The sequence below is a fragment of the Mirounga leonina genome, unplaced genomic scaffold (assembly GCF_011800145.1).
Source record: "Mirounga leonina isolate KUSES-001 unplaced genomic scaffold, KU_Mleo_1.0 Mir_115, whole genome shotgun sequence".
NCBI lineage: Eukaryota > Metazoa > Chordata > Mammalia > Carnivora > Phocidae > Mirounga > Mirounga leonina.
Genome location: NW_023270268.1, coordinates 87,362,655 through 87,385,254, shown reverse-complemented (window position 1 = coordinate 87,385,254; position 22,600 = coordinate 87,362,655). Strand labels below are relative to the sequence as shown.

At 44.6% G+C, this 22,600-nt stretch overlaps 1 protein-coding gene across 7 annotated transcripts in view; it reads left to right on the top strand.

Moving 5' to 3' along the window:
• Positions 1-22,600, top strand: part of KALRN (kalirin RhoGEF kinase) — a 648,894-nt gene that overhangs the window by 349,993 nt on the left and 276,301 nt on the right. For all 7 annotated transcript variants that reach the window (XM_034999991.1, XM_034999993.1, XM_034999994.1 and 4 more), the window contains exons 14-15: positions 10,315-10,510; positions 18,801-18,967. In XM_034999991.1, the coding sequence (XP_034855882.1) occupies positions 10,315-10,510; positions 18,801-18,967 (363 nt within the window). The remainder of the gene's footprint in view (positions 1-10,314; positions 10,511-18,800; positions 18,968-22,600) is intronic.

Sequence of the window (22,600 nt, the reverse complement as noted above, 5' to 3'; positions counted from 1 at the left end):
AGGAAAAGATAAGTCTTTAAATCTAGATCTTGATTATCCTTCCAGCTTATTCTATAACTTTAGGTGTATTTATGTGTACTTTTTACTTAATTTATTTTGAATCTATGCTCAAAAGGATTTCAGGTAGGAAGTAGTATTAAAACATAAGTTGTGGGGTGCCTGGCCGACTCCGTTGGAGGTGTGCGTGACTCTTGATCTCAGGGTCGTGAGTTCAAGCCCCACGTTGGGTGTAGAGATTGCTTAAAATAAATAAACTTTAAGAAAAATAAATGTATACTTAAAAATATATGTTGAAAGAACAATGAAAATGCTAGTGGAAAATTAGAGATTTGGGCAGGCAGCAGAGAGAATGTGGTGAACTTCATAAAGCTGGGGTGATGAAGGTAACAAAGAAAGGAAAGAGGGGGTGTGAGTTGTTAATCTTTGGTACTTGGGAGTGAGGCTCACTGAAATAAACAGAGTTACATATGATTGCAGTGGCGCCAGCCCCAGGCACTCCCACCATCCCTCCCCAGCTCCACTGTGCCTGCCAAAGGTGAATGTATCCGTTGGGAAATTATGTTAGCAGGTGTGGTGATTCTGCTCTTGTAGTCTCTATTTAATCTCCTCTCATTCCCTGTCCACATAAAAAACTGCTTAAGAGGAAGGAAATCATCTGAGGGTTTGGATGTTTAGGTTTTATTTCATTAGATGGCATGGTTTTGAGGTCAGGGTTGCTGGCTTAGTCGCAGAATGGGTCAGATAGCTTCACTTTGCCATGAACTGCACCCCTGACATTAGCCAGAGGAGGTAGGGGGCATCAATAGGGTGTGTTTGCCTAAAGCGATTCTGGAAAATCCATTCCCACTCTTGAGAAACAATCCAGAGTATATGCCAAAATTATCCTTTAAAACAAAAAAGCAAACTATAAATCCAATACTTTAAGATTGGATCCTATTTAAATGTTGCACCAGAGGAGCTTGTTATTTCAATTATAGGATTTGAATTCTTCAGCCTTTGTATTGTATAAAAATTCTCTCCACCCCCCCCCCCCGCCACCCCGGCAACCCCCATATGGCACAAAAACTTGAATAGTTGATAATGTAGTAGAGCAAAAGTGAGGACACAGTATGAAGGTCTAATAAAATGAGGGAGATATGGGGCACCTGGGTGGCTCAGTCGTTAAGTGTCTGCCTTCGGCTCAGGTCATGATCCCAGGGTCTTGGGATCGAGCCCCGCATCGGGCTCCCTGCTCCGCGGGAAGCCTGCTTCTCCCTCTCCCACTCCCCCTGCTTGTGTTCCCTCTCTTGCTGTGTCTCTCTCTGTCAAATAAATAAATAAAATTAAGAAAAAAAATGAGGGAGATAAAAATAGTGATTTGGTTCAGCACCCTCTGGTTTAGGCAGTGACATCCAGGTTTTAGAAGGGGTCTTGTGCCCCATCTGGGGTGTGGCCCAAAGCTTGGGAAACGGCTGCATTTCATCTCAGATTGATATGGAAATCCTGCCAACCCTATGAAAAATTTCTGCTTCAACTCAGATTGTCAGAAGTTATTTTTGAGGGTGATGAGATTATTTCAAATACCAGCTAGTGTTTCACTGTGGGGGATGACGAGCAAACATCTAGGGAAGGGTCAGAGTGTGAAACCGAGGGCGGCTTGTATAGTGAGGGACATGTCAGAGCTGACATTAGCCAGGACAGGGGCTGTCACTGCAGAACCTTCAGCTATGGGGTCTTTCCCTCGAGGAAGGCATTTGATGGACATACTCGAAATTCCTGGGGATTACTGAAAACCAGAGCAGGCCTGCGCCCCTGACATCTGGGAATCTAAGCATGACTCCTTAACCATGTCACCGATGGCTAAGATGGGCTAATTAATTTAAAAATTAAGATAGTACAAGAGTTGCTGTGCCAGACTCCTTTTCCTCAGTGAGAATGGTGTGTATGATGCCCATAGGATAACCTGGGCTGAGGTCATAGGACACCCCCACCAAGAATGAAACATATCCCAAATGTATAGGCAACTGCTCAAAAGCCAGGACTGCAGCTGCATTCCTGACATAACTTCTTAGCCTCCATGGAGACCAGACAGTGTGACCCATGGTGGAACATGATGTTCTGTAAAGTGTTTCCTGTGGGTTCAGCTTCCCCCTACGAAAGACATTTTATATGAAATGGTTGTGATAGCAGAGACATTTCACCAAATGTGAATAATGTTTATGTTGTGGTGGTAAGAATATGGGTGATATTTTCTCAAAGCTTCCATGCATTTCAAAGTTTTCTACAACTGACCAGAATGATCAGAAAGAAATAAAAAAAAAAAAATGTTTTTAGAAGCAAGAACGGGCCAGCAGTCTCCAAATTCTTTTGATTGTGCACTCTCTTAATAAAATATTTTTGAACTTGCAACTCCCTATCTTTGCATATATTAGTTTATAAATGGTACACATGTTCAATCACTGGCTAATAATCTCAGAACTCAGGGTGCCTGTAGGGTGAAATTCAGCTTTTTTCATTAGAAGTTGTGGTTCCATATTTCAGATCGCTTTCTTGATCATTTCTAATTATTTTTTTAGCCTGGCTTCTTGACAGATCTGATTAGATTATCATTGTTTCTTTACCCCACAAGGTGGCCAACAGAGAGTTCAAAGTTCTCTTGTGTTTTCATGCATATTATTGTCCTCAAACTGCAGTTTCTTTGCAGGAAACTTGATAAGCCATGTGTCTTTCTGTGAAGCTTAGTTAAAAGTAGATAATAGATAAATCTGTTTAACTGGGTGCATGTAAAGAGCAGTAACTTGAACTATGCTGAAAGCAAAGGGACAAAAGAGCCACAGTCGGCCCCTCTACACTGCAGGATCCCACCCTCCTGGAGGAGCCCTCTCCCACCCCACGGGCTGCCAGTTCTTGCAGCGAGGTTCCAGTGTCAGTCTATTAGTGAAAGTCTAGGGAAACACTGCATCTTTTTTATTGGTTTAATCAAATAATGTGCGCATATGATATATATGCACATATAGATACATATTTATACAGTGGGAATTTTTGTGTTTTCAGTGGATAATCTGGGGCATCCCCTGGGGTTGGCATACTCACATTATAGAGTACTAGAAATGACACCAAGAAAGATACTTTACATTAGGGACTTTATAGGGGTGCCTGGGTGGCTCAGATGGTTAAGCATCTGCCTTCAGCTCTGGTCATGATCCCAGGGTCCTGGGATCGAGCCCCACATCGGGCTCCTGGCTCAGCGGGGAGCCTGCTTCTCCCTCTCCCTCTGCCTCTCTCCCTGCTCATGCTCTCTCTCTGTATCTCTGTGTTTCAAATGAATAAATAAAATCTTTAAAAAAAAAAAACATTAGGGACTTTATGAAACGTGGGCCACAGTTATGGTCTTTCTTTTAAATCTTCGACTCTATAATCACAATCAGAGTTTGTTCAGTGTACCTGCAAATTAATCTGTGTGATTAACCTGAGTATGGAATGGAACAGCCAACTATAGATCTATGGGGTTTGCATTAGGACAAATTGTAGCTAGGCTGAGGCTGGGGAAAAAATAGCCTTCAAGGAGGAAAATTCTGCCTTGAGGAGAGACGGCTGATTACAATTTACTGGTGGTCTCAACTCTTCAACTGGTTGTACGTAGAGGCTTTTACTGTCTCATATTTGAAAGAGATTGCTCAGTCAGCCTTTTGCCTGATAGAAATCCAACTCGGTCAACATTTAGTGAGCACCTAATATGAATCAAAAACTATATGGGGGATACCAACAGTCCTTGCCATTAGGCGGGTAGCTAAGGAGCAACAGAGAAACAGAATCATCATACAATGTGATAATTCTGTGACAGAGAGAGACTCACGGTTGGATGAGAACACTGAGACAGGAATATTTAGTTTAGTGAGGCTGCCCATGGAAAGTTTCTTGATGAGATTATACCTGGAAGACAGGTAAAAGTTGGTGGCCAGGATTTGGCATCCCCAGGGGATGCCACCTAGCCTCTACTGGGATATCTCCGAAGTCTAGAAGTGGGGTTGGGGGGATAGGGTAGACAAGGGAGCTCAGGATTTTATCAGTGTGTTGAACCAGAATTTCCACCCTTCTGCTCTTTGGTTCTAGTTCTGCTCTCTGGAAAAACAGAAAAAATCTGTTCCCTCTTTTATTTGGCAGTCTTAAAAATATTTGAAAATGGTCATCATAGGCTTCTTTTCCTTTATCTGAAAAATGTTGAGATTATGTAGTTATTTCTACAGTCCCCTTGACCCTAAAAATTTGATGACTATTTCTCTTCATCATCAGCCCTTCTCTGTGGCACACATATCCCCGATTTACTCGTGTCTTTTTGGATATGATGTGGTCTCCAGACACCTAACTCCTGGTTGCCCTGTGCTGAAGGCGAGTTAGCCACACACCTGGGTAGGACACTATCAGGGAACTGGCATGGACAGGAGCCTTTTCCGTGGCGTTATCACCTGCCTTGTCTAGGCTTGTGCTGCCTTAAAAGCCCCGGGTTGTTTTTACAAGGTGCTTCTGATATACTTACTTTAAAAAAAAAAAAAAAAACTTAAATAGAAGCTTTTATATATTTTCCCTCTCAAATTGTACTGTTTTTCTTCTTGGCCCAGTTCTTCAGCCTATCAAGGTAAATTTATTATTGCTTCAACATTGTAGCTATTTGAAATATTGGCCAGGTCAGGCAGGGCCCTGTGGTGCTCCACTGGAAGTTTTCCTCTGGTGACGCAGGGCCATCAGCCTGCACAGTCATTGTGTTGGCTGGGGATCATCTAAGGACCCCATCATCTAGTCCACTTTTATAACCTCTTCTTCTATAGATTCTGTGCCAGGCTCTGCAAAGCCATGCTGTGCTCAACGTTTGCAATATACGTCAAACCCACCAACATAGAAACTATAACAAGAAAGAAAATGAGATCTATCTGAGATCCCTGTTGGTGGATTGCTCCTAGGGATCACTGTAGCATTCTCTAAATATGCCCCAGTTCCTTTGAGAAGGAAATGCAAAATAAATTCCATAAAGTAAATCAAAGCCTACACAGAATATTAATTTGATAGTCTCTTCCAGACTTTTGCCAAATTGATTTCAGCATCATTGTGTGTGGGGGGGTGTTCTGCTACCATCTTCCTTCTTAAAAAAAAAACAAAAAAACAAAAATGATTATTCACACAGCTTTCATATTCTGGCAAGTCACCTGTTTGGGGTAAATTATCAAAGATGCCTGATGGAAACTTTCAGATCACTCTGTAATGATTGTGAGCCTAAAGTCAGGTTATATTCTCAAGGTACAAATGCTATATGCTTCTTATTTCTGGTGAGGATACTGGGGATTCAGGAGAAGGAAGCAGATTTAAGCTCCAGGACTAGGTATTTAGCTTACACGGGAGGAAAAACACTGGCATTCAAGCATTGATAAGTACTAGAATGAATGGACAATGTATGTTGTAGGAGCTCTTCAACAAAGGGGAGATCTTTTGAAAACAGATTAGATTCCCACAGGTCTCAAACTCATTAAGAGGCAAAGATATGGGCAAAATAACTACTGAGGATCCAATCAAGACCCCTTCAAGGCCATCATGATTATTTCAAAGGTCTCTGTTTTAGCGTGATGTTAATGAAGAAAAGAACATGAAATTGTTCATAAAAATTATTCAATTATACAGATTATCTACTGGAATAGAAATTAGGTAACTGAACATTGGAACTCATCAATTATAGCATGTTGCAATATGCTCTTACATTATTTTGCCAAAAATTAGAAACAATTGAGTAGATTTCTTTATTGCCGAATCCTTCTGCTTTTCCCGAAAGTTCTTGCGATATCCCCAAAGATCTTTATATAGCTACATAAATAAATATTTTAACTCTTTAGAGAAGTTATATATATATTTCTAAAGCAGAAAGAAATGTTACGATATACCTTTAAAATAACCTATATTAGAATTCACTATCAACATTTTATAAATTGATTTTAGAAACAAAAAGAACTCACAGAAAAGAAAATACTAGACAAGAAGAATAAATGACTGATAATTTGTTGAATTTTAGTTTCACAGTGGTAACCTATATCAGTATACAAACCCATTATAGATAAAAGAGCTCTTCCCATGCAACAAGACTGTCTCTTTAGCTGCAATATGTCTTTCCCTGTCATCCAACACTTGTAGGTCAGTGGAGAATATTTAGCTTTCACTTTTTGTCATCTTAATAAAAATAGTGACATCATAAAACAGAAAGATGCTCATTTTGCAATTGACAGCCCATGTATTTCAGAGCATCTCACCACAATGAAATGCCTTGGATCCTTCCTTCCTACTATTAGTTGGAATAGGGTTGGACCTTAATGTACACAGTGTGTGTGCAAATGATTTCTCTGCAGTATGTGATGCTGTTTGATAGCATTTTACCCACAGTAGAACTTCCTACAAAGTTGGAGTCAGTCCTCTCAAACTCTGCCGCTGCTTTATCATGTCAGTTTATGTCATACTCTAAATCCTTTGTTGTCATTTCAACAGCCTTCACAGCATCTTCCCCAGGAGTAGTTTCCATCTCAAGAAACCACTTTCTTTACTCATCCATAAGAAGCAACTCCTCATCCATTCAAATTTTATCATGAGATGGCAGCAATTCAGTCACATCTCAGGCTTTACTTCTAATTCTAGTTCTCTTGCTGTTTCCCCCACATCTGCACCTACTTCCTCCCCTGGAGTCTTAGACCCTCAAAGTCATCCATGAGGGTTGGAATCAACTTTTATCCAAACTCCTGTTGATGCTGTTATTTTGACCTCTTCCCATGAATCATGAATGTTATTAATGGCACCTAGAATGGTGAACCCTTTCCAGAAAGTTCTCAATGTGTTTTGTCCAGATCCATCAGAGGAATCACTATCTGTGGCAGCTATAGCCCTACAAAATGTATTTGTTAAATAATAAGACTTGAAAGTTGAAAGTACTTCTTGATCCATGGGCTGCACAATGGATGTTGTGCTAGTAGGCATGAAAACAATATTAATCTCATCATATGTCTCCATCAGAGCTCTTAGATGAGTAGGTACATTGTCAGTGAGCAGTGATACTTTGAAAGACATATTTTTTTCTGAGCAGTAGGTCTCAACAGGAAGCTTAGAATATTTTGTAAACCATGTTGTAAACAGATGTGCTGTCATCCAGGCTTTGTTGTTCCATTTATGGAGCACAGGCAGAGTAGGTTTAGCATAATTCTTAAAGGCCCTGGGATTTTCAGAATGGGAAATGAGCACTGGCTTCAACTTCAAGTCACCAGCTGCATTAGCCCCTAACAAGAAGGTCAGCCTGTCCTTTGAGAATTTGAAGCCAGGCATTGACTTCTTTTTGGCTGTGAAAATCCAGGATGCTATCTTCTTCCAATAGAAGGCTATTTTGTCTATATTGAAAATCTGTTGTTTAGTGTAGCCACCTTCATGAATTATGTGAGCTAGGTCTTCTGGATAACTTGCTGCAGCTTCTACATCAGTACCTGCTGTTTCACCTTATACTTTTACGTTATGGAGATGGCTTATTTCCTTAAACCTCATGAACCAACCTCTGCTAGCTTCCAACTTTTCTTCTGCAGCTTCCCCACTTCTCTTGGGTTTCATAGAATTGAAGAGTTTGGATTAGGCTTTGGCTTAAGGGAATATTGTTGCTGGTTTGATCTACTATCCAGACCACTCAGACTTTCTCCAAATCAGCAATAAGGCTGTTTTGCTTTCTTATCATTTGAGTTTTCATGGGAGTAGCACTTTTAATTTCCTTCAGGAACCCGTGCTTTGCATTCACAACTTGGCCAACTGTTTGGTGCAAGAGACCTAGCTTTTGGCCTATCTCAGCTTTTGACATGCCTTCCTCTTGAGGCTTAATCATTTCTAGCTTTTGATTTAAAGTGAGAGACGTACAGACTCTTCCTTCCACTTGAACACTAGAGGTCATTGCAGGGTTATTAACTGGCCTGATTTCAATGTTGTTGTGTCTCAGGGAATAGGGAGCCCCGAGGAGAGGGAGAGAGATGGGGCAATGGCTGGTTGGTAGAGCAGTCAGAACACACATATTAAGTTCTTCATCTTACATGGGTGTGGTTCGTGGTACTCCAAAACACTGACAGTAGTAACATCAGAGATCATGGACCACAGATCACCACAACAAATACGATAATCATGAAAAAGTCTGTAAATATTGTGAGAATTTCCAAAATGCAACACAAACATGGAATGAGCAAATGCTGTGGGAAAAATGGCATCAGTAGACGTGCTCAACACAGGGTTGTCACAAACTCTCACTCTATAAAAAACACATCTGGGAAGTACAATAAAGTGAAGTGCAATAAAACGAAGTATGCCTGTACAAGGTAAATACCTTCTTCAACCCATGATCATCATCTTCATCATGATTACCAGCATCTTCAAATGATTTGGAGAAAAAGACTGCATAGTGAGATTTCCAATTTCGCAGGTGATAATAAAGAACTAAATAGATGGGAATAGACCATAGGAAAAGGGAAGAAAAGTGACAGGTGAGTTTTCATTCAGGCAAGTACAGAATAAAACATTGGGCGGGGAGGGGGAAGACTGAGAAAGCAGGAGGAGCCAGTGGAGAGGACGCCCTGAGAACAGAGCCCAAGGCAGCTGCTAAGCCGAGTCCCTCGGGTCAGTCTGTGCCAGGAGAATGCTGGATTCAGTGAATGTCATCTGGCAGGAAAGTCTTGGGCTTCATTTTGAAGTGAGCCTTCCCACTTCCCACTGCCTCTTACCCTTTCTTTCTGTTTCGCTCCTTCTCTGATTTCCCTTATGGCTATGGCTCTAGAGTAGACAATTGTTAGAATAGAAATATTGCCAGTGTATCTCTCAAAGAGGTCATTGTATCCTAACACTCCAATTAATTCAGGAGAGCGAGGGAGATAGGAGCCGCTGGAGCCAAGAGGGGAACTGAGTGGGCTGGAGCTGAGATGGACCTAATTGAGTGGAAAGAGAAAGCAAAATAGGGTGATTGAAAGCTGAATGCCCTGTGGGCAACTTGTGTTCTATCTTTCATTCATTTAGTTCAGGCCCTACTTTTTGCCCTGAACAAATTCTTTCAGGTTTCTTTTCCAAATGGAGTTAAGTAGCCAAATTAATTCCCCAGTGCAGGATTTTCTTTTCACGGTCTCTGTATGAGCCAACAAGTCCACATCTGATAGTTTGAGATAAGCCAGAGAAAAACTTCTGGGTCTGGGGGTGGTCATGAAGCTCTTCACATCAGAGGGTGTACTTTGAAGGGTGGTGAGGATTTGAGCAGACTGGTAGAAAAAAAACAAGGGTGTTTCAGGGCTATCCAACCAAGGAAGGAGGCTAGAGAGGGCAGGAGCCAACTCTCAGGGTCGGCGAGTAACCGGCTGACTGGTTTCTGAAACAGAACATGAGATGAGGCTGGAAAGTTAGGTTTGCTCATGAACAGTAGGTAAGCTTCAGGTTTGAAAACAAAGCTTTTTCTTAAAAAAAAAAAAGTGCCCTTGCTGTGTGCCAGCCTTGTACCCAGAAAGAAGGTAGAGAGGAAGAAGGCAATGAAAGAACATTTTTTGATGAAACAGAAAATAGGAAAGAAAATAAACTCCAGCAAATATTAGAAACACACAAATCAGACTATTTCAAGGATCTGCACATCGCTTCTTGGGGGTAATGGGAAGAACGAGTCAAACAGAGAGAAAAGAGAGTAGACCCCAGGAAGACGGCCTTAGGAGTCAGGCTGGTCTGCTGAGTAGCCCCTCGAAAGTCTCATTCTTTGGGCTTCATAACCGACAGGGGCCCTCAGCCTAATGATGTCAAGGTGGTGAGGGTGGAGGAGGGTAGGGAAGGGGAGAGGAAAGAATACAGAAACACCAGATTCAGAATGCTAGACATATTTCACATTTGGTAGATTCAGATTCCCAAGATACCGGATCTCTGAGGCTCACTCTCCCAATTGAAGCAGCTCAGCTTTGCTCTGCTTCTCCTCACCAGGACTCTCAACACTATCCACTCCATAGACTCCTGCCTTCGGAGCCCTGGCAATCTCCACCCTTCCTGCCTCTCTAGATCACTGGGGGGTGGGGAGGTGTGGAACAGGATGGGATATGCAAAAACTTCATGAACTGTAACTTGCACAGCATTTGTTGCTGCTGTAGACATAGAAACACCTGGAGAATGCTGTGACCGACGTGCACTGGGGCTTAACTGTAGTTTAGGAGTCCAGCCACTGCAAAGCGGAGACGGATCCAAGGATAGGGTTAGTTAGTAAGGCTTCATTCTCGCACTCTCTCGTGGACCTGCGAGCCGGTACCGACCGTCGTTCCCTTACAGGTGACGGCAGAGCTGGACGCCTGGAATGAGGACTTGCTCCGGCAGATGAATGACTTCAACACGGAGGATCTGACCCTGGCCGAGCAGCGGCTGCAGCGCCACACGGAGCGGAAGCTAGCCATGAACAACATGACGTTCGAGGTCATCCAGCAGGGCCAGGATCTGCACCAGTACATCATGGAGGTCCAGGCCTCAGGTGGGTGAGCTCTCCCATCCTCCTCCTTCTGGCAGGGAGATGATGAAAGCAAGCAGGCCAGCCTGACTCCAGCCAGCACGTGCACTCTGCTCATCCACTTCATTCCCACAGATACGGGAGCAGAGGTTTTTGCCATTTTAAAGAAAACTGATGCATGAGAGCCGAAATAACTTGTCCAAGATTGCCCAGTTAGGTTCTGGTAAAGAGGAGGATAGGGCCAGGATCTCCTGGCTCCCGGTGCTATGCAGAGAATGGGGAAAACAAAAAATGGAAATTTGCACAGATTGGGAAAAAACGGGGGCCTGCAGAAACAAACCAGGTGGGCTCCGAAAGCAGCCAGCCAGCTGTGTGAATTGTATTCTAATGTGTAGATGTTTGCTGTTCACCCCCCAGGCCCCCTCTCCTGGTCTCTGGCTCAGGCCTCTCAGAGAGCCCAGTTGTTGTTTTTTTTAATCACTGGTCTGTGTGTGAGTGTTAGAAGTGCTGATAAAAATTTATGGCAAGGTCATATAATTTTATAACTTCTCGAGAAACCGTGGCTGAGTTACCCAGATTTCACTTCTTTTTGTGTTCGAGCTTTATTCAGTGTCTATCCAGCAAATGCATGAACCCTTCCTGTGACACCCACCGCTCTCCCAAACGGCCTTTGGTGTTGGAACCAGAGGGAGCCACGGCATTCCCACGGTCAACTAGTCCAGTGGACAAGAAGTCACTCACAGAGGCACATGCAAGTAGAGTGCTGGAACACAGTCTCTGCACCCAGCCCCACCGTTGGCCTCCCCTCCCCCCAGGTCCTCCTTGGCTCCTGTTCCTCACCCTCCAGGAAGAGGCAGACGGGGGTTCAGGCCATTAACTCTTGAAGACACAGTAGGTCCATGTCCCTGTTGACCAAGAAGGATGTTTAGAATCATGAGATTGTCAGGCAGACGTTAGCCCTCAAACTTGACTGTAGGGAACTGTGTTTGTTTTAAGGACCTGAAAGAATAAATAACAGCATTCAAAGAGACTTCACTCCTAACCAGAGGAAAGACAGTCTGGTAAATTCTGTTCGCTCGTGAATTTTCGTTTGTGTTGTGAACAGCTGCAGCTGCCCAGGCTTGTTTACACAGTGCAGACCGTGCCCCACACCGCCCCAGGAAGGGCCATTCACATTGCAGTCTCTCGGGGGCAAGGGTGGGGGGTTCTTTTAAAAAATGGCAGTGCCAGGCCCTAAGCCTGGAGGTCCTGATTTAACTACCTCTGAATGGGACTTGGGCACCAGCAAAAAAACCTTCTCAGGTGATCCACTGTGCAGCCAGGGCTGAGAAGCACAGGAAGGTTTAAGGGCCCATTGAACCTGCCACCTCAGAATCTCTTGGGGGGGGCCCAACAATGGGTGTCTCACCAAGCCCTCCAGGGGTGCTGATGCACCATGAATCTAGGACCTACTCAAAGTGTGGGCCCTGGACCAGCAGCACCAGCGTCACTTAAGAGCTGATTAGAAACATAGACTCCCAGCCCTTATCCCAGACTTAGAAATCTGAATCTGTATGTTAACAAAATCTCCAGGGAAATCATGTGCCTGTTGAGATACACGCTTGGCAATGGCTTGTACATCTTCAAGGTGTTATTAGGGAAGGAGGGGGAAAAGTGTACCTTTCTCTGCAGTTGAGAACCTTACCTGGACTCAGGGTTTCATGTTAGAGCTTCCCCTCATGGTGCTCACAATAGCTGGCAATCCAGCTAAGGCTGGGAACCATGAGAGGATGCGCAGGACCTAAGAGAGAGGCTGGGACCGAGAGGCCTTGCAGGGCTGTCACCCTTCGTCCCTCAGTATTGATGCATCTGGCAGGAGGGAAGCTGGTCTGCCTCGAAACCGCGGTACTTTGTACTGGGATGCTGGCGTGACCTGGGCAAGTCCCTCTCTGTCCCAAGAGCCAGGTATCCATGGTAACAGAAAGCCGACCAGGAGTTGGCAGCCCCTGCAGATGGCCTGTGACCGCGGGTTAGCTGTGCTTGGCAGCCTCCTGAACCTTGAGGGCTGAGTGGGTGAAAACACCTAGGGTAGATGGGCTGCCCACACCCACAGTATCCTGATCTAGAAATGAGCTTTGTGAAAAGAGGCTTGATTGGCCTCTTCAGCCCTGTCTGCTGGGACTGGCTGTTCCCCTGCTCCTACCACAGCTAGCTGTTCAGTCTGGCATCGTCCAGGGGGCTTCAAAGGCTTCCAAGGGAATGAATCCAGGGATTTCAGGGAAGCTCACTTCCTGTCTACTGCTGAATGCCGGGTCCTGCAGAGGATGCATCTACCTCGTCTCTGGCTCGGAGGAAGGGAGAGCAGGGTTGTGCTGGAGCTGGGGGGTTGGGGTGGAGGTTGGGGGTGGACCCAGGTTGGGTCTTGCCCCCAGGTGATTGAGGAATGCAGGACTTCAGAGACCCCGGACTGAGGCAGTAAATGTCTTCATCATTGGTGATGTGTGTCTAATAAACTATATTTGAACTCAAGGTAAAATAAACTCTTGTCTTAGAAAAAAGACAATTAACAAAATTAAGCTCTTGGTTGGTGTTTAGCCCTCCATGCTAACTTAATGAAGGGCTTATGCTTTGATTTTGTAGGACTAAATGGAAATAGGGAATTTCTATACACTTATTTTCAGGTGTGCAGTTGTCATGGTGAGCCAGGTTCCACTAAGTCCCTCTGGTGTTGCCAATGGCTCTAACCAAAGCAAAGCCTTTGCTTAAATCAGCATTAGCTTTAGGAATAGAAGGCGAGACAGGAACACTTTCTCCCCTTGCTCATCATTCTCTCCTCGCTATAGCATTTTCTATTTTGGCCTCAAGTTGGGAGGTGCCAGGTTTTGCTGGAAAGAGTCAAGCTGGGAAAGCATGCCGGCTGAAGTCAATGTCCAGTTCCACTATCAGCTAGCAGTCTGCCTTTGGAAAGTTCCTGTTCTTTCTCTTTAGACCTTTCTTCTTCTGTCTAGTGTGGGAGGTGGGCCTGGATTCCTGCAGTCCCCTCCAGTTCATACTTGCCATGATGAGTCAGCCTAACCACCCCCAGTGGCTATACTGCAGGTCTCTCCACGGAAATCTGACCACGTGACTATTCCATGTGGTCTTAGGAGTAAGAAGAGCTGCTTGTCTTGTGGACGTGTTGCTTGCTTGGTCTAATCAAAGCATCAAGTTTTCTTTATGCGAGGCTTTTAAGTGAAAAATCTTTGGGATCTGTGGCAATGATACTTAAAATTTACTGTGCTTGGAAAGAACCCAGCCCTAGCATTTGAAAATAAATAAAAAATAAATTAAGTGTGGTGGGGATCCTTCTTCTTCTTGAGCATAGAGCTCAGAGCACGGATGGGAGGGAAGAGTGCCTGGGTTGGCACACGGCCACACCCTCCCTACCCGGCTGTGCCCCAACATGCTACCCAATCTCTCCAAGCCTCACTCTCCTCCGGAAAACAGCAGTCATAAGAATACCCAGCGCACAGGGTCATCGTGAGGATGCAGTGCAATAATGCGCAAGCATGGTGAGGCCTCGAAGAAGTTTGGTAACTGTGACATGTTATGCTTGTATTCTAGCAGGTATTGCATTCTCTTGCAGCCATGTGTTCCTGTAGCTTCTCCAGCAGCGTGAGGGCAGGACTCTTTCTTCCTTCTCTTTCCATTCCCGGCATCTGGCAGAGTGCTGATGTCTTGCACATAGCACATTCTCAATAAGAGGATTTGATTAGTTAATGGAGTGAACATCAATGTGGGTGGGACAGATGTAGGAAAAAATAAGGGGCCACAAATAATTTCACTTGCATCATAAAAGGAGAGAAAAGACCTGTGTTTTTCTAAAATGGAAGCTACTCTGGGGTTCATGGGAAAATGGATCAGATGGGGGCTGAGCGGAGGAGAAGAGAATGTAGATGTAAAACAATAGTTCTCGGCCCGGCTGCAGATTTAGAACCACCTGCAGAGCTTACAAGTACCAAGGTCTGGGCCCCACCCCTCAGGGAGCCTTGCTTAATTGGTCTGGAGTGGGCCCAGATTTTTTTTTTTTTTTTTTAACTTCCCAGGTGATTCTCTTGTATGGCCAGGGTTGAGAATGCTGATCTAAAAACCCGATTAAAGGACTTTATCATTTCTGAACGGGGTGTTACATTGAGGGAGGGGCACAGAAGGAGGAGTGAGGAGGGAAGGGCTAGTCTCTCACTGAGGCAGGCTGACGTTAATGCACAAAGAACGCCTCTGGGTAACATAGCCAGGAATACCTATACCTTACTCTAGACCCCAGCCACCTCTCTCCTTGAGGGAACTAAAGTGGTACCCTCAAACTGGCAGCAAAGGAAAAGTACAGTGACATTATTAGCTGTGGCCTCGGGCCCTAAACAAACGCAGTGCCAACCATTCTGCTGACCGAGTATAGCATAAAGAATATCTCTGTCCCCGGGTTGCTGGCCATGGTACCATCTTATCCAGCAGTTTCCCATCTTGGTTGCATGTTGAATCACCGTGGGAGCTTTAAAACTTCCTGATGTCTGGGTACCACCCACAGACAGTCTCCTGTTGCTGCTCTGGGTGTGGCCAATGACCAACAGTGATTTTTAAAGTTCTCCAGATCTAATGTGAGCCAAGATTAAGAGCCCTGGTCTAAGACCATCCAGACCATCACAGTTTCTAATGATGTACACTGAGCAAGTTCGTAAATACCTCACAGTAAACCCACAGTTTACATTTTTACAAGCCATTCAACAGTTCCATTAATAATCAATAATGAATATGTTGTAAAAAAGTAGGAACATGCATATTTTGAGCCTACTAAATGCCAGGCACTGTATGTACCTAATCTCACTAAGTCCTGTGACACCCCAGAAGTCATTGTTGGGATTGTTTTTACCCAAGCTCAGAAAAGATGTGGATCCCAGAGATGCACTGTTCATAGGGGGCAGAGCATGAATTCAAACCTAAGTCTGTCCTTTCCCAGAGCTCGCAGGTGCTTTTCACCACAGCACGTGACCTGAGCCCTTCCCTGCAGAGGCCATGTGTTCACGGAAGAGCTTATTTATTGGCTGTTATGAGTCAAGCCCTCTACTGGAGCTGAGGATGCAGAGACACATAACACATGTGGCCCTGGCACCAGGGAGCCTGCATTCCTGCGAGAACAGGGACAAGTTAAGGAACCACCCCCAACGGGAAAGTTCTAAGGGAAGAATGGGTACAGAACCTTGTGGAACACATCAATACAGCTTGCCCTAAAGAGACTGACAAACTGTCTCCCTACTTGATGGAAAGAACACACATGTCTTGCTGCATTTCTGAGAGCCCCTAGGAAAACAGACTGAGAAGAGTAATGCGAACACAAGCAAACTATTTGCTGTTGATTGATGGGTATTTACCGGTTGATGGGGTTTGACTGGGACTCGTGTCGATGTGTGTGGGGACAGTGGGAGGAAGGAGTGAGTTTCTCTCCTCCTAGGTGCCATTTCATGTTCCTCCCATTCACTCCATCCACAGCACGATGTGCGGTTGAGTGGACTAGGCATTGTCTTCCCCCATTTTATTTCCTGTGTTCATCTCCCAAAAAACAGTACCAAGAGAGGTAGATGCAAGCGAAGGGCTGGAGTCTCGGGGCAGGCTGGGAGCCGGTTGGGGATTGTGTCCTCAGCAGGTACCAGCCCCTTTGACGAGTTACCAGCTTAGAGGGCCCATTTACATGCCAGGTGGCCGAGGTGAGCCATGGGCTTCCCAGAGAAAGACACTTTCCCAAGCCCAGCATACTAAACACCAGAGGTGCATGCGGCATGAAAAGGAGCTAGAGAAAACCTGCATGGAAACAGGGAAGAGCTTCTGCTCCTGCAGACGGATCTTAAATTACATTTCCAGAAAGTAAACATGGGAGTCAAGGGTCATCTCACTGTGCTGAGCGCTGCAGAGATAGAAATTTTTGTATTTCTTCTTCTTTTTTATTTCAGTCAAGGAGATGCTCTACCTTATCCCCTTGGTAATTGAAAATAGGAACTGAAGGGAGCTGACTGCCAAAAGAACAAGCTGTTCTTCTCTGTCTCCCACAGATATTTCAGGAGATGGGATTTGGAATTATGAAACTGGTAGAAAAAAATAAACATGAAAAGATACTGAAATTATTACCATGTAACACCAGAAGTTTTTGCCACTCTTCCATATTGTCCTTATATAAAACACTATTTTTGCCTCTAGAAATGAATTTCCCTTTGCATGCGTACACTCTCCTTACACCCCCCCTCCCCACTGTATCCGGAAGGTATGTTGGTGGTGGCAGTGATGAGTTTCTGATGATGTGAGTCAGAATGCTGGGGAAGTCTCCCAGAGGGGACTTATTTTTAGGTGACTATACATGAGATTGGCAGGCTCCTTGGGGTGTGATCCCCATGGAAGTACATTAGGCTTTGGGAATTTTAGTCCCACCCCCACTGATGGCTGGGTCCCTATTTGTCAGCATCAGGAGCACAGCTGCATTGGGTCATAGACGACAGGATGGAGAGCCAGGGAAAGGATCTGGACTGAACTGAGAAGCTGCAGAGCCAGGTGGAGTCACGGATCAGAAGGAGGCAAGCCATCCAGACTTAGGATTTTTATAAAGCTATGGGTCTGAGCAAGGTTGAATCAGTCAGAACCAAGAAACAATACAGGTTACAATTTGCATCAGGTTGGAGGCAGATAGCAACCAAGAGGGCACGAACGCAAGAAGGTAGGGAGTTGAGAGCTTAAGAGTCTGGAATCAGGACAGCCATGGGTCTGTGTGTATTATGTTACACGACAGAGACTCCACATACATTATCTCATTTAATCCTCCCAATGAGGTCCTGAACAGGCAGCTCACGAGGTAGGTAGGTAGGTAGGTATATAACACCGTATTTCACATATGAGGAAATCGAAGCTTCTGACGGCTTAGATAACTTTCCCATGTCCAGGATTCTGACTCAGGGCTAGCTCCAAAGCTAGCACACTCTTCATGTAGCCTTCAAGAGCTAAGGTAGGAATCGAATTCAAGCCACTAGCAGACAAGAAGGCCTTTGATAACTAAGGCAGTCCCCTCACTCTGTGCCAGGGTTTAATGACCCTTCCTGAAACACAGATCTGTTTGAGGAAGGCTATTCTAGTCCTGCTGGTGATGAATGTATAAATAGGATCACCAGCTTGCTGGAGAGAAAAGTGTGTGTGTGTCCACGCTTGTATGTTGGGAGAGGTATATAGGAAAAGTAAGGAAGGGGCGCCTGGGTGGCACAGTTGGTTAAGCATCTGACTCTTGGTTTCATTTCAGGTCGTGATCTCAGGGTTGTGAGATTGAGTCCTGCATTGGGCTCCATGTTTAGCACGGAGTCTGCTTGAGATGCTCCCTCTCCCTCGGTCCCTCCCCCTGCTCTTTCTCTCTCTAAAATAAATAAGTTAATCTTTAAAAAAAGAAAAAGTAAGGCAGGTGGAGTGGGATGTGGACAAGGAATGGAGCCACAGCTTCTGCCTGGTGGGTATTGACTCGAGGTCCCATCACAGGTCAGGCAGTTGGCAGTTTATTAATGCTGGGTGACGTATCCATAAACATCGGGAACTCTTGTTAACTGGCTGACTGGGCTTATTCTTTGCTTTAAAAAAGCGGAAGGACAGTGAGCACACTCTTCTTGTGTGGGTGCAACTTTAACATGGCTTTTGTAAATGGAGAAGCGCTCGGTACCCCTGTGCCATTGCTGGGTGCGTTTATCGGGTGCGTTTGCCTGTGTTGGAGAAACAATATATGAGATAGCTCTAGCATGTAGTTCTAAGAGTTGCTTTTTTTTAGGGCGCCCAAGTAGTTGGCTAATAAAATCACCCCTGCCCAGAGACTCTCATCAGAACAAACTTGCCATTTAAGTATAAATTGCATCTGACCGGCTAAAAGAGTGTGCCTTTGGCAGAAGTTCCTGAGACAGGTTATTTTCGGTTTTGTTTTGTTTCCCAATATGATCCAGAGCCTTGCTTGTGAGTATTGTAGGTATTAGCAAACCCCCCAGGAGGGACTGCCGAGCGCTTTCTTCTCTGGGGATGGACTCCCAGAGAACCACCTCTCTCTGTAACACCAGCTGATAATAAGGAGCTGATCATCTGTTGAAATTCCCAGGAAAAGGATCAGATAATCCAGAGTGGAGGCATGGTTTGGACACCCCAAACAGAAGCTTCAGAGAGGGATGTGTAAAGGCCAGGAGGGCACTGCTCCTGGCTGTTGCTGAATTCCTGCTTTCTTGTGCGTATTCAAAGAAGTATGGTCTTTGTAGCACTACCTCATTTTTCCTTGTTTACTTTTTTCTTTAACCAGGAATTGAGTTAATCTGTGAGAAAGACATTGATCTGGCAGCCCAGGTACAAGAGCTACTGGAGTTTCTCCATGAGAAGCAACACGAATTGGAGCTCAACGCAGAGCAGACCCATAAGCGGCTGGAGCAGTGCCTCCAACTGCGGCACCTACAGGCCGAGGTCAAACAGGTGAGCCCGGCCCCTCCACCGCCCGCCCTCATTCTGGGCTCCCCCCTAGGCCCCGGGCCTGCTCCTGGTGTGGGGAAGGTGTACGGAGCCACCCTCGTCACCAGAACTTGGAAAACGGGTAAGCGAAGGAGTGGTTGTTGGGTTTCTGAAAGGGAGGTTGCTATCTGTCGCATCTGACAACTAGATCGGTGGTACAAGGCGCAAACCACAAATGCGTTAGTTTTCTCTCCTAACAATGCAAGAAGAGCATTCCAGAGCTTTCCCAAGGTGTCCTAGGAGTCGCTGAGCCTGTTCTCTTCCTTTCTATCCTCCATCGTGACACACAGTTCATGTGATATGCAAATCTCTCATCGATAAACATGGTCGGGCTTTAGAGCCCAGTTGGTTAATGTGGGGCACCTGACCTCGTGCAGTGCCCGACACGTAGCTGATAGTAAATGGTAGCAGTTGCCCTCGTGCTCTTCAATATGCATGTGCAGCTTATAAGAAAATTGTCTTGCCCTATTAAAGTCAATTAAAAGAAGATTTCTTATCAGTATGAGATGTTATACTAGCCATTTTACCAAAGGACATAGCCAGGCCTCTAGGAACCTCTAGGAAAACACAGGAACCAATGACACATTTTAAAATATTGTATATTTGTATTATGAACAGACTCAGTTTTAATTAGCAGCATAATGAATGAGATTTTTTTTTATTTAGACAAAGTGGGATTGAAGAAATACAAATATATAATAATTTATTGAGTGCTGGGTACCTTTTACACTCATCTCTCCATCAACCCTCACAACCATTCTCTGAAGCAGATCTTATTCCCGATTTGCAGATGAGGCCACTGAAGCTTAGGTCACCAGACAATGGTCACATGGAGCAAAGAGCATGTCACCGTGCTCCACTGGTCTAGGAGGGCTTCCCTGCAAGGGGGGGGGGGCACCTCCAGGCAATTCCATGATAGTTCCTTCTGCTCCACATTCTTTCAAGCAATCCCAACCCCTGCTCCCTGAAGGCAGACCCCCACCTGAAATAACCTAAGCAGAGGACCTTTCTGTTAAGCATTTTTTCTTATGCACCATGGCTATTACACTGTCTTATTTAACTCTATTAATTTAGTACAGGGGACAAAAACACCGTATTTTATTTAATCATTGCTATTCTCTTATATTCAGAGTATTTCTTGTTAATGCCTGGGTCTTAGTTATTATATTGTTATTTATTATCATGGGCAAAATGGTCTTCTCTGCTCTGCTTCTCCCGAGCAGTGCTCATCCAGAGCCCTTACACACTATGCTGAAGATCTGTCCTCAGCGCAGGTGAAATCACTGAGCACCAAGGCAGGCTGGATCACAGGGCTGCCATCCAGATTGTTTTCTGTGTAATTACACTGGGATCACACCTGAGTCGCTGGAGAGCCATGATGGAAATCCTAGCAGACCCAGAGCAGTGAGGATTACACAAATTCTGAGACTCTTGGTAATAATGATAGTACTTACTTTTCAGAGGAGAGGTTCTTTCTCATTTATAATCTCATTTTAAGAGAAGAGACCCATGGGGGAAAGGGGTGCATGTTTATTTTTTACAAGTGGGGGAAACTGAAGTAGCATAGGATTAGTGCTCCCAGGGCCTGTTGACTAGTTAGCTGAAACTTGAGCCCATGCTTCCTTTATCAACAGTCCCACGGTTTGCCTCTCCTGGGCCCCAGTCCTGCCCTAGGGCTCCAGGAAAAATAGAAAGAAGCCCTCTAGCAGAACGCAGTCTGGGATTTTCCTGGTCTTCACAGCACCACATCTGAGAAGACAGGCCCACAGGGCCTGCATCTGGCACAGAGGGTGGCACCTACCCAACCGGTCAGCAGGCTCCAACAGGTCATGGGAACCCTCCACTCTTCATACACTGTTACTTCCACCAGCCAAAGGTGGCAGGAGAGATCATCTGAACAAAACAGATAACAGGAAAATCATTCCTATTTGTCTGTGAAATGAAATAGGTATTTTTGTTCCTGGTTTTTAATTGTATTTATTTTTTGTTCCAACATTAATAGTAGGGTCAACTCCCAAATTATGTTTTTCTTAACTGGTATGAAAATGGAAATGATTTTTTTATCCTTTGAGTATACATTCTGTATAGGATGGGGAGTTGACATGATGATAGGTAGTTTGTCAAATGGGGACATAGGTTGTCTGTATACGAATAATCCAGGCTAGATGGATCTCTGGATACATTCCCATTCAGTATTTCTTGAGTTGGAGGACAAAAAACTTTTCTGCAGGAGAAAGTTGCTTCTCCCCACCATGGTGAGGATGACACACGTACGACTGTAGTTCAAAAGCATACTGGATTGCTCAAGTCAGACTGCAGGAAACGCACAGTGGCCTTGGGAGGTGCCAAGGGATTGCTGCTTAGTTAAGCCACCATGCCTCATTAGGCGGACTTGTTTTCCTTGTCAGTGTAGGGCTCTTTCTTTTGGGAGTCATCTGATCCAGTTTCAGAGAAGGCATTTGTGTTTGATGGAAGTTGGTGGAGCAGGAAATATTGATTTGGAAGCTGTTGACACTTGGAAAAAGGGAGTTAATTTAGATGTCCATATTGACCAGTGGAGATAAATTTAGACACAAGCTTGAGAGTTTCTCTTTTGAATATACTCAAAAGAAAAAGAAGAAGAAAAGGAAAGAAAAAGGACACCTTAATTGAAATGCCATTAATGGGGATGGAAAGGGAGAGAACAATGCACTGCTACACAGTTGGGTGTTAGAGCCCATAGATGAGAGGTTTAGATTTGGCCATCATAACCATAGTGTAGTTACATGACCATTATATTAAACTGAAGCTTTGAAGAGAGATGATGCCACAGCTGTCAGACTGAAAATTATTGTCAGAGCTTGAGAACAAGTGAAATTATTTAATGTGACTGCTGTTCTTTTGGGGTTACATGGGGCTCTGTATCTTAGATCGATGGCCCAGACACCTCTGGAGAAATGTTGACTCTTTAAGGGAATTCCCTCCCCTGACTACAGCCCATGGTCTGGGGCCCTAGACCATTTAGATGCCCCCTTTCTTCTAGAAAAAGAGTTCAGATTACTCCCCAGCCCCACAGAATGTTCCGACTGCTTTCCAGGAAAATTACTACTCGAAGTAAGAAAAGAAGATTTGAAAAACCTACTTAATTGGCAAAAAACTAAGTGAATTTCCATATGTGTTCCTGCAGAACAGGGCCTTTAGCAGAAAATAAGCCAAAATGGATTTGTAAGCTCTCGGGGCTCTAAGTATGGGAAAAGAAATCATACTTATCTACTAAAGACATTGACTTAAATTACCCCTATGGACCAAATACTGGCCAAAATTTGCTTTTTATTAAAGTGAACAGTGAAAACAAAGGAGGAAGTATTACCCTGTCAAGAATACTGCTGTGTTAATTGCACTACTGGGTATTTACCCCAAAGATACAAAAGTAGGGATCCGAAGGGGTACGTGCACCCCGATGTTTATAGCAGCAATGTCCACAATAGCCAAACTGTGGAAAGAGCCAAGATGTCCATCGACAGATGAATGGATAAAGAAGATGTGGTATATATATACAATGGAATATTATGCAGCCATCAAAAGGAATGAGATCTTGCCATTTGCAACGACGTGGAT